The sequence below is a fragment of the Grus americana genome, chromosome 27 (genome assembly GCF_028858705.1).
Source record: "Grus americana isolate bGruAme1 chromosome 27, bGruAme1.mat, whole genome shotgun sequence".
Taxonomy (NCBI): Eukaryota; Metazoa; Chordata; class Aves; order Gruiformes; family Gruidae; genus Grus; species Grus americana.
Genome location: NC_072878.1, coordinates 3,593,657 through 3,609,539, shown reverse-complemented (window position 1 = coordinate 3,609,539; position 15,883 = coordinate 3,593,657). Strand labels below are relative to the sequence as shown.

Sequence of the window (15,883 nt, the reverse complement as noted above, 5' to 3'; positions counted from 1 at the left end):
GCTGAGGGTGGAAGAAGCGTGGGGCTGGTGGAAGACCTTACCTCCTTCCCCAGGGAAGGCCTCCTCCCAACCCTTTTGTCCCTGGCTCCACTTCACTCACTCCTTCATTCCCAACTCCTCTATCTCCTCCCCGCTGAGCAGCACAGGAGGATGGGGAATGGGGGTTGTGGTCAGTCCATAACAGTTCCTCTCTGCTGCTCCTTCCCTCTAAGACTTTTCCCATGGGGTCCCTCCTATGGGCTACAGTCCTTCAAGACAAACCCACTCCAGCATGGGCTGTCCTCCATCCAGCATTCTTTCAAGAATTGTCCAACATCTTCAGTGCTGGGTCCTCAACAGACTGCAGGGCTTACTTTCCCCACTATGGTCTTCTCCATGGGCCGCAGGGAAATACCGGCTCTACTCTGATATTCTCCATGGGCTGCAGGAAAATATCTGCTCTTGTGCCTGGAGCACCTCTTCCCCCTCCCTCTTCACCAACCTCCGTGCTTGCAGGGCTGTTTCTCACATTTTGTCTCCCTTACTCCTCTCCCATTCTGGCACTTGTGTCCTTTCTTAAATATGCTTTTGTGAAGGTCCTACCAGCTTCACTGATGGGCTCGTTTTTGTGCAGTGGTGGTCTGCTTGGAGCCTGCTGGAACCAGCTCTGTCTGGCATGGGGAGGCAGCCCCTGGTGTCTTCTCACAGAGGACACCCCCGCATCCCCCCTGCTGCCAAAGCCTGGACACCACCGCCAATACACAGTGTAAATCTTTGTCTTGCTGAATGACATCCCCTTCCTCTTCCCTCATTCACAAATACAATTTACTCGCTGGGGAGGAAGAGAGAACAGAGAAGGCCTTGATGCTGTGCAAACATGGTTCAGCAATAGCTACACCATCGGTGTGTTGGCAACTCTGTTTTGGTGACAAATCCCAAACACAGCACCACGGGGGCTGCCGTGAAGAAAATTAACTCCATCCCAGCCCAAACCAGTACAGTGTGCCTGGAAGAATATTTCCAGGATTAGCTGCTCTATCTCCTTCCCAGGGAGAGAGGTGAGGCTGACTGGCCGGTAGTTCCCTGGGTCCTTCTTCTTGCCCTTCTCGAAGACAGGAGGCACATGTGGTTTCTTCCACTCTTTGGAGGACTGTATTGTGTGCGCACTCGTGAACTGAGGCAAGAGGACTCCCACCACCTGTGGGTTTGTGGCAGGTATGGGAGAAAGCTGAGTCCCTGTGACGGATCCACTCAACTCCCTGACCAAACCAGCAGTAGTTTGGTTCAGGGTCCAAAGGAGGTAAAGGCCCAGGTGTAACCTGTCCAACAACTTCTCTAGTTCCAGTCTGGTCTCTGAAAACAGGAGCAGAGGGACATGGTGAGCATTGATGTATATGGGCTTGGAAACTGGAACACCCATCACGTGATTAAGACATGAGTAACAGGTGGTTCCTCCAAGACTCATTTGTCAGGGAACAAAGAAAGTTGTGGGTACAAGGAGTCTCATGCATACCTTTCCCATCACATGGAATTTGCCTGTGAGCCAACCACTCTATTCCATAAATGTGGCAGCCTAAGGGTATCTTCTTTGAGCTCTCCCTGCTAAGCAGCTGGCTGCCCAGTGGTGATCTCTCCTTGAGCTGGGACACCTCTCAAGGTTACTCCTTGAGGCTGAGAGACCTCTTACCCACTGCAGATCTTTGCGAAGTGACTGATATCGTGCTTAACCTTATGTAACAGTGCACTAAGATTTTGTATTGGTGACTTTGATTCTGTTTTGGTAGCTGTGAATCATTGTTATATCCTCTGTGCAGCAAGGAATAGAGTGATCCTTGCCATCCGACTTTGATAAGGTGCAGTAAAACTGCTTTTGCTGATACTTCTGGCGGTGGTTCTTTAATTGGTCTAAATCGCCCATCTGTGACAAGCTAGTGTAGTCAGCAGGAGTCTGGATCAGGATTTGCAACAGGAGACCTTATTGCAGGCATACAGTGTATAGGGCAGGCTTACGGGAAGAGGGAGACTTTTTACCAGGGCCTGTAGTGATAGGACAAAAGGCTTTTAAACTGGAAGACGGTAGGTTTAGATTGAACATAAGGATGAAATTTTATCTGGTGAGGGTGGTGAGACACGGGCACAGGTTGCCCAGAGAAGTTGTGGATGCCCCATCCGTGGAAGTGTTCAATGCCAGGCTGGATGGGGCTTTGAGCAACCTGGTCTAGTGGAAGGTGGGTCCCCCATGGGGTCAGAAGTCCTTGAGGAGCCTGCTCCAGCATGGGCTTCCCACAGGGTCACAGCCTCCTTTGGGGGCAACCACCTGCTCTGGAATGGGGTCTTCTAAGGGCTGCAGGTGACTATCTGCTCCAACATTATCCTCCATAGGCTGGTGGGGGTCAGCCTGCCTCACCATGGTCTTCTCCATGATTTGCAAGGGAATCTCTGCTCTGGTGTCTGCAGCACCTCCTCCCTCTCCTTCTTCACTGACCTTGCTGTCCGCAGGATTTTTTCCTCACTGTTTTTTTTCCCACCTTACTCCTGTCTCACTCTGGCATTTGTGCCCTTTCTGAAATATGCTTTCACAGAGGCACCACCAGCTTTGCTGATGAGCTCAGCTTGTGCCAGCAGTAGGGCTATTGCAGTGCTTGCTGGACTTGGCTGTGTAGGGCATGGGGCAACACACTGTCTCTTCTGACAGGGGCTCCTGTTGCCCTTCCACTACCAAAAACGTGGATGTTGAAACCCATACAGAGCAAAATGCTTGGCCCTGCTCTTCCACTGTCAAGAACTCCAAAGTACTCATTGGAACAGAGAAGGCCTTGACACTGTGCACACACTGCTCAGCAATAGCTAAAATATGGGTGTGTTATCACCACTGTTTGGGCCACCAATGCAAAGCACCATATGAGCTGCTATGAGGAAAATTAACCCCATCCTACCTAGTCCCAGTACAATCCGCACCCTTATTCCACAGCATTTCCGTCATGCTCAGGTCCCACATTGACTGATACACCTGAGTGTACACATTCAGGATGTACACAATCGCCCAATTCCTGTGTTGTTGCATTTCTACACCCTACTCGAGCCTTTCCATTCTCTCTCTTTCTCGTTCCCACAATCCCCTCTTACCAACACTTGCAACTTGTACTACGTACTTAAACCATCTTTACTTCCAACAGTCAGGTTTACATATCCTCATTAACCACTACCCCCGGTTCCTTGACATACGCTGATATTAGTCACTCATTCCAGGCCCACTCCCTCCACCCCCACACGTGTCAATGACTTGGGTCCCATCTGCCAAGGTGATCACTCAGGACAGGTGAAGTACTCGCCCCATTCCTCGTGAGGCTTGCCCGCTGTTGGTTCAAGTGGTTCCTGCTGCCTTGCTTCCTGGCACATGCAACTCACATCATGGAGTATTTTCCCCCAAGGTTAGATCTCCTTGAGGTACACACCAGATCTCCCATCCTTCCACATTACCCGCCGAGTACAGCCAGGTCCTTGAGCCAAGACAATCTCACAGATGAGCTTGCTTGTTCCCAGGGGAGGAGCAACCCACACTGCCTTCCCCAGCCAGCTCCCTGTGTGCACTATGGGGACCTTACCTCCTCCCACAGTATGTGCAGGCTTTGTTTGGGCAGGACCAGGAAGGTTAGCAGATCCTCTGGTGTGTACCAGCTGAATGGCTTCTGCTAAACTGATCACCTGTCCAATATGACATGGAGCAGTGTCCCCGTGACTTTGGCCTGCTCCCTCAGCGTCCTTGGGTGAAGTCCCTCCCATCTCATGGACTGGCAAGGGTTGAGTTTGATCAAGTGACCCTAGATTTCATCCCCACCCACTGATGGTTGTTCTCCATGGGTTCTGCTTCAAGGTGCAAGGACCTGGGAGACCTTGCTGATGAAGACTGAGCCAAAGGCAACACAGAGCATCTCAGACCTATTTACACCTGCTCTTGCTAAGTTCTGCAGCAGCCCTGCACTGTCTTTGTTTCTTCTTTAACTTCAGTAGTAACATCTCATCTTGGTGCCATTGAGCTCCTTTGAGAGAGTCAACTGAATATCCTTATGGGCTGTTGCAGGAGGCCGTCCTTAGAGACCAGTGGTACTGAGCTCTGCTCAGCGCTCAGTACTTGTGCTCTGCCCTTCAGTGCTCCTGCCCATAAAATCCTGCAGTTGTTACTACACTGTTGTCCATCCCGTAGTGAGGTTCATACTTCCCAGCTGCTCCATCAAACAGATGACAAGTTTCTCCTGATGACGTGGTTTAGGCCCGACTAGCCCCCCTTTTATGGTGAGCATGATGTCACATGGTATGGAATAGCCCCCGGCCAGCTTGGGTCACCTGTCCTGGCTCCTTGTAAAATTAACTCTGTCCTTGCCAGAACCAGGACATTCGTAAAGGATCAGACACAACAGGACAGAGCCTCAAGGGAAGTGCTATGAACCCAAGCAATTACCTCTAACTATGATTAGCAGAGAAATAAAAACAAAACAGAGTACTGGCCTAAAATATACTCTTGGAACTTTGCGGAGAAGGGGAGACAAATTACTATTGGTGGTGCAAGGTCCATTAGATTAGTGTCCTCAAGGCATCCTTGAGCTCCTGGTTCCTCATGCTGTAGATGAGGGGGTTCAATGCTGGAGGCACCACTGAGTACAGAACTGCCACCACCAGGTCCAGGGATAGGGAGGAGATGGAGGGAGGTTTCAGGTGAGCAAATATGGCAGTGCTGACAACCAGGGAGACCACAGCCAGGTGAGGGAGGCACGTGGAAAAGGCTTTGTGCCGTCCCTGCTCAGAGGGGATCCTCAACACAGCCCTGAAGATCTGCACATAGGACAGCACAATGAAAATAAAACAACCAAAAACTAAAAAACAGCTTAATATAATAAGCCCAACTTCCCTGAGGTATTCTGAGTCTGAGCAGGAGAGCTTGAGGATCTGTGGGAGTTCACAGAATGTGGTGGGTTGACCCTGGCTGGAGGCCAGGTGCCCACCAGAGCCGCTCTCTCACTCCCCTCATTCACTAGACAGGGGAGAAAAGGCATAACAAAATGCTTGTGGGTTGAGATAAGGACAGGGAGAGATCACTCACTAATTATCGTCACGAGCAAAACAGACCAAACTTAGAGAGGGAATTCATCTAATTTATTACTAGGCAAAACAGAGTAGAGGAATGAGAAAATAAAATCAACTCTTAAAACTCTTCCCCCCACCCCTCCCATCTTCCCGGGCTCAACTTCACTCCCGGCTTCAACCTTCCCCCCGTCAGCGGCACAGGGGGACGGGGAGTGGGGGTTACTGTCAGTTCATCTCATGGTGTTTCTGCTGCTTCTTCATCCTCAGGGGGAGGACTCCTCTCATCGTTCCCCTGCTCCAGCATGGAGGAGTCCCTCTCATGGGGTGCAGACCTTCAGGAGCAAACTGCTCCAGCATGGGGTCCCCCATGGGGTCACAAGTCCTGCCAGCAAACCTGCCCTGGCGTGGGCTCCCCTCTTCACGGGTCTACCGGTCCGGCCAGGAACTTGCTCCAGCGTGGGCTTCCCACGGGCTGCAGCCTCCTTCAGGTGCCTCCACCTGCTCCGGCGTGGGGTCCTCCATGGGCTGCAGGTGGAATCTCTACACCCCCTCATCCTTCCTCCATGGGCTGCAGGGCGACAGCCTGCTTCACCATGGTCTTCTCAACGGGCTGCAGGGGGATCTCTGCTCCGGCACCTGGAGCTCCTCCTCCCCCTCCATCTTCAGTGACCTTGGTGTCTGCAGAGTTTCTTACATGTTCTCAGTCCTCTCTCCGGCTGCAAAAGCTCTCTCTCTCTAAGTGTTTTTCTTCTTCTTAAATATGTTATCACAGAGGCGCTGATTGGCTTGGCCTTGGCCAGCGGCGGGCCCGTCTTAGAGCCGGCTGGCATTGGCTCTGTCAGACACAGGGGGAGCTTCTAGCAGCTTCTCACAGAAGCCACCCCTGTAGCCCCCCCGCTACCAAAACCCTGCCATGCAAACCCAACACACAGAAGAATTGGTCCAGGGCATTACCCATTACCCTGGCAGAGTGGTATAGAAAATGTATTGGCCGTGTGCAGCACAGCATAGAGAAACCCACTGCCCCAGGCAGCTGCTGCCATGTGGACACAAGCTCTGCTGCCCAGGAGGGTCCCGTAGTGCAGGGGTTGGCAGATGGCAACGTAGCGGTCATAGGCCATGACTGTGAGGAGGGAATATTCTGCTGAAATCAGAAAGTAAAAGAAAAAGACCTGAGCAGCACATCCTGTGTAGGAGATGGCCCTGGTGTCCCAGAGGGAATTGGCCATGGCTTTAGGGACAGTGGTGGAGATGGAACCCATGTCGAGGATGGAGAGGTTGAGGAGGAAGAAGTACATGGGGGTGTGGAGGTGGTGGTTGCAGGCTATGGCAGTGATGATGAGGCCATTGGCCAGGAGAGCAGCCAGGTAGATGCCCAGGAAGAGCCAGAAGTGCAAGAGCTGCAGCTCCCGTGTGTCTGTGAATGCCAGGAGGAGGAACTCAGTGATGGAGCTGCTGTTGGACATGTGCTATTTCTTGGCATGGGGGCTGGTTCAAAAAAGCAAAGGACAGGGAAATGTTAGGACAGACTCCTCTGAGCAAATCCATTCCATTTTTGACAGAAACACCCACCAGCTGAAACGCATTTCCCTTCTCTGGTTTGTGCTGGCTGAGTGTGTTGTCAGGAGCTGAGGAGTCAGCTGTGCTCAGCTGCAGTGGGTACATGGAACTGGTTTGTGACACCTCCAATGAAGACAAGTGATTTCAGCTGTAATCCACCTTCAATGGAAAAATTAAATCTCTGCACTCATGATTTGGAAAAGTGCGGGATACACAAGAGATTCTTAGCATGTCCTTATAGGAATGTTATCTGGTTTTTATTTTTGACCATCACATCTGGGGATTTTTCCTCTGAGGGTTAGAAATACACATTTTATCATGGAAAATGGGAAGAGTCTTGAGACAGTTCAGGCAAAAGGGCTCAGGTCTTTGTAGCTTAGTGCAGAGTCAGGAGAGCTGCAGTGTCCATTAGACTGCTAATGAAATTGATTCTGTTGCTTTGACGATGACGACAAACATAAATTACTCTCTAAAAAATAGCCCAAAACAAGACTCTAAGGAGAGCAGAGGAGTCCTGTTTCAAAGGGCAGATCTGCAAACTGTTCACTTTCCCAGCTCAGAGGTGGAGTTGTGATTAAAAAGGACACAGCCACTCTCTGAGGGAAGCAAAGGCCTCTGAGAGGAGAGAACTGACCTCCAAGGGAAAGCTCAGCACTCCCTGGGATCCTACAGCACAGCCGTGCTCTTCTGGGGCAGCTCCCAAGCCCAGCAGCACAGGCAAAGCAGACAGTCAGATGTCCTGAAGATGGGATGTCCTAAAGGCAGAGTCAGCTCATTGCTCAGCAGACAACGCCCAGCAGACATCTAGAGTGAGGGACCACAAGAGAGCAGCCTGAAGGCAGCCTAGCCCAGGGCTTGGCTGCAGTTTCCTCCCACTCCCTGCCCATGTCTCTGCTGCCTGGAGCTGTCCCTGCCAGGAGCTGGTGCTCTGCCCACACCTCTCCTCCCTGTCCCTGCTCACAGAGCCCATCCCACCCTCTGTGTGCTCAGCTCTGCCCTGCAGACACCTCCTGGCACCAGGGCACTGCCCAAGGGGATCTCAATGGTCCTTGAAAAGTGCCCCTGCAAATGTCCCAGGGGTGATCTGGAGCTGTGAGTAGCCTGGAAACACACAGCATCCTCAGAACAGCAGAAGGACCCTGCCCTGCCCTTCCAGGGGGTCGCTCCTTCCACCCACAGCTTCTCCCTGCAGTGCCCTGGGCAGCTCCCCTGGCAGGCTGAGGGCTGACCCTGGCAGGCGGCAGAGTCCCTGCCCCGGCACACAGCCCCTGGGCTGCAGGGACCCTGCTCTGAAGGACACAACTGGGCACCCCTGCCTGCACACCTGCATTCCCAGCCACTCAAACTTGCCTCTGCACAGGGAGTCCACCTGGCACATCCCAGCAGCTGTGGGCTCTGCCAGCTTGAGGAGATGCCTCCAGGAACCGCATCGGCATTGCCCTGCACCCAGAGACTTACCGTGTCAAGGGCTCTGAAGATTTCTCCTTCCCTGAGCTCTCAGCAAGCCTCCCATTTCCAACTGCCTTTAAGCTCTCTCTGCCTCGCTGTTCTCCCCTCGGTGCCTGCAGGCAGAGCCCTCAGCCCTGCTGTGCTCTGGAGAGGAGCTGCTCCTGGCCAGAGATGTCTCTCTGCAGCACAGCCCATTTGCCATGAGCTCCCTCCATCCCAGGAGCCTGGAGCAGCTCAGCAGCAGAGGCCCAGCCCAAGGCGGCATGTTAATGACCCCTCTGGTGGGTTTGGGGATGAGTCCATGAAGCTCAGACCCTGAGAGGAAGCTGATGAAACCTCTCCAGAAGTCACAGTCCGATGCAAACTCCACAGTTTCTTGGAGCATTAATGGGTCCCCCTGAGGGCCATCACTGACAAAGCAACTCTGGGGCTGGTTAGAGCAGGCAAGTGGAGGCAGTGATGACAGGTAGGCAAAGGCAATGGCAAGGTGGCTCTGATGCTGAGTAATCCTGGGTGTGTTTCATCAAGCCAAAGGGCCAAGCCCAAGGGCCCCCAGCCCCTGGGAAGGGAGGTCCTGTCCCACACACAGGGCTCCGGGCTCTTCCTGGGGCAGGGTGTTGTGGGGACGTGCAATGCCAAGTACAGGAGGATGGTACGCCACCTCCCAGGCTCTTGGGTGGAGACAAGGAGGCCATGAGGCCTTCGTGCTGTAAGGATTAGGCGTCTCCTGGTAGGCCTTGCTGTCACAGACAACAGCCACGGCCAATGGGAGAAAGACCTCAGCTCTGTTGGGGGCTTTCAACTTTGTCATCTCCCTTGACCGTCTCCACCATAGGTTGTCCTATGGTGTCCTATGCCTGCACCTGTTTCCCTGAAGGCTGTGGACATCCACTGTGCTTGCCAACCTTGCTCTCACTTGAGCATCTTCCTACCCTTACTGATATCTCTCCATCTTCGTGGGCTGTTCATTGAGATACAAAGCTTTGGCTAATCCAGACTCTTTCTGGGTGGCCTCTTGTACCACAGCACTGCACTTGGAATGACGTTTCATTAACTCAAAGTGACATGAAACCTTCCTATCCAGTCTCAACTTCCAAAGCTTCACTTTGTGCCGTTATTTCTTTTTGATATTGTTTCCCAATATCGAGAAAAACTCCACCATCTCTGAAAGCACACTTCAACCAGTCTCAGGATGGTCTGGGTGGCCATGGTCGTCCTAATGCAGACCAGTATGCAGGTGGCCTTTTTCATGATGAGCATGAGGAGTTGCAGGGCTCTTCAGATCCATGTAGGAAATTCCATGAACACCACCTCCAAAACACCAAATGGGTTACAAAACAAGTAAAAGCAGGGACAGCGGTTTGCATGGCAAGGTTTTGTTATGGATGGGGGGCTATAGGGATGGCTTCTGTGAGAAGCTGTTAGAAGCTTCCCCCATGTCCAACAGAATCAGTGCAACTGGCTCCAAGATGGACATTCTGCTGGCCAAGGCTGAGCCAATTAGCGACGGTCATGACTTATTTAAAAAGGGAAAAGAAGATAAAAAACCCCAAACACCAGGAGCAATTGCAGCCAGAGACAGGTGTTAGAATATGTGAGAGGAACAACTCTGCAGACAGCAAGGTCAGTGAAGAAGGAGGGGGAGGAGGTACTCCAGGTGCCAGAGCAGAGAATCCCCTGCAGCTCGTGGGGAGCACCATGGTGAGGCAGGCTGTCCCCCTGCAGCCCATGGAGGTTGATGGTAGAGCAGATATCCACCTGCAGCCCATGGAGGACCCCACGCCGGAGCAAGTGGATGCTCCCAAAGGAGGCTGTGACCCTGTGGGAAGCCCACGCCAGAGCTGGCTTCTGGCAGGACCTGTGGCTTCGTGGAGAGAGGAGCCCACGCTGGAGCAGGTTTGTTGGCAGGACTTGTGACCCCCATGGGGGACCCACGCTGCAGCAGTCTGTTCCTGAAGGACTGCACACTGTGGAAGGGACCCGCGGTGGAGCAGTTTGTAAAGAACTGCAGCCCGTGGGAAAGACTCATGTTGAAGAAGTTCATGGAGGACTGTTTCCTGGGGGGAGGGACCCCCCACTGGGGAAAGGTGTGAGGATTCCTCCCCCTGAGGAGAAAGGAGCGGCAGAGACAATGTGTAATTAACTTAAACATCATCCAGTTTTAACCTCCCTGACAGGGGCAGGGACATCTTCCACTAGACAACGTTGCTCAAAGCCCCATCTAACCAGGCCTTGAACACTTCCAGGGATGGGGCATCCACAACTTTTCTGGGCAACCTGTGCCAGTAACTCATCACCCTCACAGGGAAGAATTTCTTCCTAATATCTAATCTACATCTACACTCCTTCAGTTTAAAGCCATTACCCCTTGTCCTATCACTACACTCCCTGATAAAGGAGTCCTTCTCAGTCCTTCCTGTAGCCCCATTCAGGTACTGGAAGGCTGCTATAAGGTCTCCCCGGAGCCTTCTCTTCTCCAGGGTGAACCACCCCAACTCTCTCAGCCTGTCTTCATAGGAGAGGTGCTCCAGCCCTCTGATCATCGTTGTGGCCTCTTCTGGACTCACACCAACAGCTCCATGTCTGTCTTGTACTGGGGACCCCAGAGCTGGACGCAGTACTGCAGGTGGGGTCTCATGAGACCAGAGCAGAGTGGCAGAGTCCCCCCCCCTCAACCTGCTGGTCACGCTGCTTTTGATGCAGCCCAAAACACAGTTGGCTTTCTGGGCTGCAGGTGCACGCTGCCAGCTCATGTTCAGCTTTTCATCAATAAATACCCGCAAGACCTTCTCCTCAGGGCTGATCTCAATCCATTCCTCGACCAGCCTATAGTCGTGCTTGGGATTGTGCCGACCCACGTGCAGGACCTTGCATTTGGCCTTGTTGAACTCCATGCGGTTCACACGGGCGCACCTCTCCAGCCTGTCAAGGTCCCTCTGGATGGCATCCCTACCTCCAGTGTGTCAACCACACCACACAGCTTGGTGTTGTCGGCAAACTTGCTGAGGGTGCACTCAATCCCACTGTCTATGTCACTGGCAATGATGTTAAACAGCACCAGTCCGACCCCCAAGGAACGTCACTCATCACTGATCTCCACTTGGATGTGGTGCTGTTGACCATAACTCCTTGAGTGCGACCATCCAGCCAATTCCTTATCCACCAAGTGGTCCCTCCCTTGATTTCACATCTGTCCCATTTAGACACCAGGACTTCATGCGGGTTGGTGTCAAATGCTTTGCACAAGTCCAGGTAGATGATGTCTGTCACTCTTCCCTTATCCACCAATGCTCTAACACCATTGTTAAGGGCCACAAAATTTGTCAGACACAGTTTGCACATAGTGAAGCCATTTTGGTGGTAGCCCAGTGCTGGTTTGACTCCTGGTGCCCATGGACCTGAGCCTCCTTTTGAGGATGAGGTCATTCAATGCTTAATCTCGAGGACAAAGTTGGCCAGGGATTAAAAATGCCAGCAATGCCTCAACACACTACCCTCACCTCCACTGCTTATCCCCTCTCCCTACAGAGGTTTGGCTGGGAAGGGACCTATGGCGGTCTCTAGCACCGTGGTCTGCTCTGAGCAGGGAGAACTTGAGAGTTCAATCAGATTGGTCAGTGCTTTCTCCTGAGCCAGCACATGTCCACTGGAACCATCGCAGTAAGAAGGGCGAGAGCCCGGCCTGGCTGGGGGCTGGGGGTAATTCTGAGGTCCCAGCAGTGTGGGAGCTCCCTGGAGCATTGTGTCTGCTGTGGGCATTCCCTCCCCTGTGCAGATGCAGCCCCACACATGGCCCCACGGCCCTGCTGTGCACATCCCCTGAGGCAGGGGGTGTTCAGTGGTGGAGAAAAGTCTCCCTTGGCATCATCCCCCACAGCAGCTCGCAGTGCCCCAGCCCCCAGCGGCCCTCCTGCTTTGGCAGCCTCCCCCAGCACCCTGCCCCTGCCCGGGCTGAGCTGCGTCCCAGGTGCTGGTTCCCAGTCAGCCCTGCTCTGCACTTTGCAGGGCTCTAGGCCAGGACAGAGGCTGGGCAGGACTGCCTCTCCTAGCGACACGGCCACTGAGCCCCGCAGGACATGGCAAAGGTCAGCCCTCCCAGGGACCATGGTGAATGGCCAGGGCTGGAAAGGTGACATGAGGAGAGGGGTCTGGCAGGAGGCTCCTGGGGCAGTTTCTCCTTTGTCTCTTCATGCAAAAGCAAGCCAGGCTGGACATTTAGACTGAGGGACTCTTCTGGAGGGCCCTCATGGGCATGGGCATGGTCTGCATGTTGCCAGGTTCTCCTCTTGCATGCTACCTTGATCTGTGGGGATCACAAAGTCTGCAGAGGACCCAGGACAGCCCTTGTCCTCTCTCTGGTCACAGCTGGACCCCAGTGTCGTGGTTTTACCCCAGCCGGCAGCTAAGCACCACGCAGCCGCTCACTCGCTCCCCCCCCCCATCGGGATGGGGGAGAGAATTGGAAAAGTTGAAGTGAGAAAACTTGTAGGTTGAGATAAAGACATTTTAATAGGTAAAGCAAAAGCCGCGCGCACAAGCAAAGCAAAGCAAGGAATTCATTCACCACTCCCCATGGGCAGGCAGGTGTTCAGCCATCTCCAGGGAAGCAGGGCCCTGTCACGCGTAACGGTTACTTGGGAAGACAAACGCCATCACTCCGAACGCCGCCGCCCCCCCCTTCTCTTCCCCCCAAGCTCCTTATAAACTGAGCATGACGTCATATGGTATGGAATATCCCTTTGGTCAGTTTGGGTCACCTGTCCTGTCTGTCTCCTCCCAACTTCTTGTGCACTCCCAGCCATCCCGCTGGCAGGGCAGTGCAAGAAGCAGAAAAGGCCTTGGCCCTGTGTAAACACTGCTCAACAATAAGTCCATAGAACAAAAACATCTCTATATTATCAACACTGTCTCCAGCACAAATCCAAAACATATCCTCACACTAGCTACTATGAAGAAAATCAACCCTCTCAGCTAAAACCAGGACACCCAGTCATCCAGCTCAGCCCCAGGTGAGGAGCTTTGTCTGGGAGTGACTTGTGGGGTAAGAGCTGGCAGATGGGTGGGGGAGGTTGTCCCAAGAACGTGTCCTGGTGGTGTGGTGTAACCCAGTAGGCAGCTCAGCCCCACACAGCTGCTCGCTCCCTCCCTCCCTCCCAGCAGGATGGGGAAGAAGAATCCAAAGGGTAAAAGTGAGTGAACTTGTGGGGTGAGATGAAGGCAGTTTCACAGGTAAAGCAAAAGCTGCGCACACATGCAAAGCCAAATCAGGAATTCCTTCACCACTTCCTAGCAGCAGGCAGGGGTTTAGCCCTGGGCAGAAAAACAGGGTTTCATCAGGAGTAACGGTTTCTTGGGAAGACAGAAGCCATCTTCCAAACATCCCCCCTTTCCTCCTTCTTCCCCAAAGGTTTTTTTGCTGAGCATGATGTTCTGAAGAACGGCCCCAAGGCTGTGCAGGGCACCTGGGCAGACCCAAAGCCCAGGCCCACACTGGAGGGACTGTGGCTGTGTCTGTTCTGGTGGGTACCTGCTGCAGGGGATGCACAGACCGCTTGTCACCTTCACACCAGACCAGCCGGAGAGGGGACCGGGAGGGGTCTGTTTGTGGTGGTCATGGTGGTGTGTGTGCTGCTGGAGGTGTGGTAGCTGTAAAGGTGCTGTCCCTGGTTGGAGGTGGTCTGTGACGGGTCATCTCTATCCATCTTTGTTTCCTTTCAGATACCGGGATTTAGCACTTTCTCTATGGGTGAATCCAGCTTGGGCCATCGCTCACCTTGGGGTGGGTCCAGTCACTGCCCACCACAGAGATCTGCAGGCAGCTGCAGATTCCCCTTGGGGGGGATGTCCTCTGCACTGTCAAATGTGGGATAGCCCTGGGTATGTACCTCAGAGACCACTCACTATCTCCATTCTCACCACACACCAATGGTTGAGTCCAAATTCCACCCCTCGGTCTCTTACAGCTACCAAAGTGACAGTGAGCTTTTCTCTCCAAAATGCAAGGAGAAACACGCCCTTTAGGGGTGAAATTCCTTGGGCCTGATGTTGACATCAGCGTTGGAAGAACAGCTCAATCGTGAGGAACTGCATTGAGGACATGCCACTTTATTACAGAGGTGCGATGAGAGAGTCTCCTCGGACCCAGGGTTAGACACCCTTTTACACAGGTGAGACAGAGCAAGTTCATTCCTCAGTAGAAGTCAGATGACTCCAAACATTTCTGTAGTAACTTAACAGACACAAATAAAAAAGCAGATAACAATTACAATTATGATAAACAAACAAACAAACAAAGGCCTGCTATTGGATACACTGGGACTCACTTGTGAAGAGAGATGGGAAGTTTACCGCAACTAAGAAACTTCCATGAAATCACTTTCTTAATGGCCTCCTTGAGCTCCTGGTTCCTCATGCTGTAGATGAGAGGGTTCACTGCTGGAGGCACCACCGAGTACAGAACTGCCACCACCAGGTCCAGGGATGGGGAGGAGATGGAGGGGGGCTTCAGGTAGGCAAACATGGCAGTGCTAATAAACAAGGAGACCACGGCCAGGTGAGGGAGGCACATGGAAAAGGCTTTGTGCCGTCCCTGCTCAGAGGGGATCCTCAGCACGGCCCTGAAGATCTGCACATAGGACAGCACAATGAAAACAAAACAGCCAAATGCTACACATATACTAACAACAATAACCTTAGTCTCCCTGAGGTAGGCATCTGAGCAGGAGAGCTTGAGGATCTGGGGAACTTCACAGAAGAACTGTTCTACAGCATTACCATGGCAGAGAGGTATAGAAAATGTATTGGCCGTGTGCAGCACAGCATTGAGAAACCCACTGCCCCAGGCAGCTGCTGCCATGTGGACACAAGCTCTGCTGCCCAGGAGGGTCCTGTAGTGCAGGGGTTGGCAGATGGCAACATAGCGGTCATAGGCCATGACAGTGAGGAGAGAATACTCAGCTGCAATCAGGAAGATAAGAGAAAAGAGCTGGGCAGCACATCCTGTGTAGGAGATGGCCCTGGTGTCCCAGAGGGAATTGGCCATGGATTTGGGCACAGTTGTGGAGATGCAGCCCAGGTCGAGGATGGAGAGGTTGAGGAGGAAGAAGTACATGGGGGTGTGGAGGTGGTGGTCGCAGGCTATGGCAGTGATGATGAGGCCATTGGCCAGGAGAGCAGCCAGGTAGATGCCCAGGAAGAGCCAGAAGTGCAAGAGCTGCAGCTCCCGTGTGTCTGCGAAGGCCAGGAGGAGGAACTGGTTGACAGAGCTTCCATTGGACATTTGGTCCCTCATCTCAAAGGACTCCATTGATGGAGGTAAAGGCATCAATAAGGTAGGAGAGATTTCTCTTAGAAAAATCTATTCAATTTCTTAAAGAAACAACCAAACTGCCTCTCCCCTTTCAGGAAGACCTTTCACAGGCTGATCTGGGATTAAATCCACTTGTGATATCAAAGAGATTTTCAGCATTGTTGCTCCTATTTCACCCAACTGTGGAGCAGAGCTGGGGGGGATTTTATTTTGTTTATCCTGTTCGAGTTGTCCCACTACACCTGAGGAGTGTTTTTCAGGCAGAAATCCCTGGCATTTCTGCTGCACTCCAAGTGAAACCTTGTGCGTCCCCAGAGCCAAAGGGACCGTCCCCTAGTGATGAGTGAGGAGAGCCAGTCAGTCCATCAGCCCTGGTCTCAGCTGCCCTGTGCTGGCACCTCTTTGAGCTGCAGGATGATCGCACCCGGACGTTCCCCCCAAAAGGAACTGGGCACTGCTGAGAGCAGAGGAATCCATTTCCCAAGTGCACATCTCCAACCCCCT

General features: G+C 52.9%; 1 protein-coding gene across 1 annotated transcript; it reads right to left on the bottom strand.

Moving 5' to 3' along the window:
• Nucleotides 1–14,389: 14,389 nt before the first annotated feature.
• LOC129197002 (olfactory receptor 14C36-like) lies at nucleotides 14,390–15,349 on the bottom strand. Its single transcript, XM_054804969.1, has one exon. It carries the CDS (start codon nucleotides 15,347–15,349, stop codon nucleotides 14,390–14,392), a length of 960 nt encoding a protein of 319 aa, XP_054660944.1.
• Between the last annotated feature and the right edge of the window lie 534 nt (nucleotides 15,350–15,883).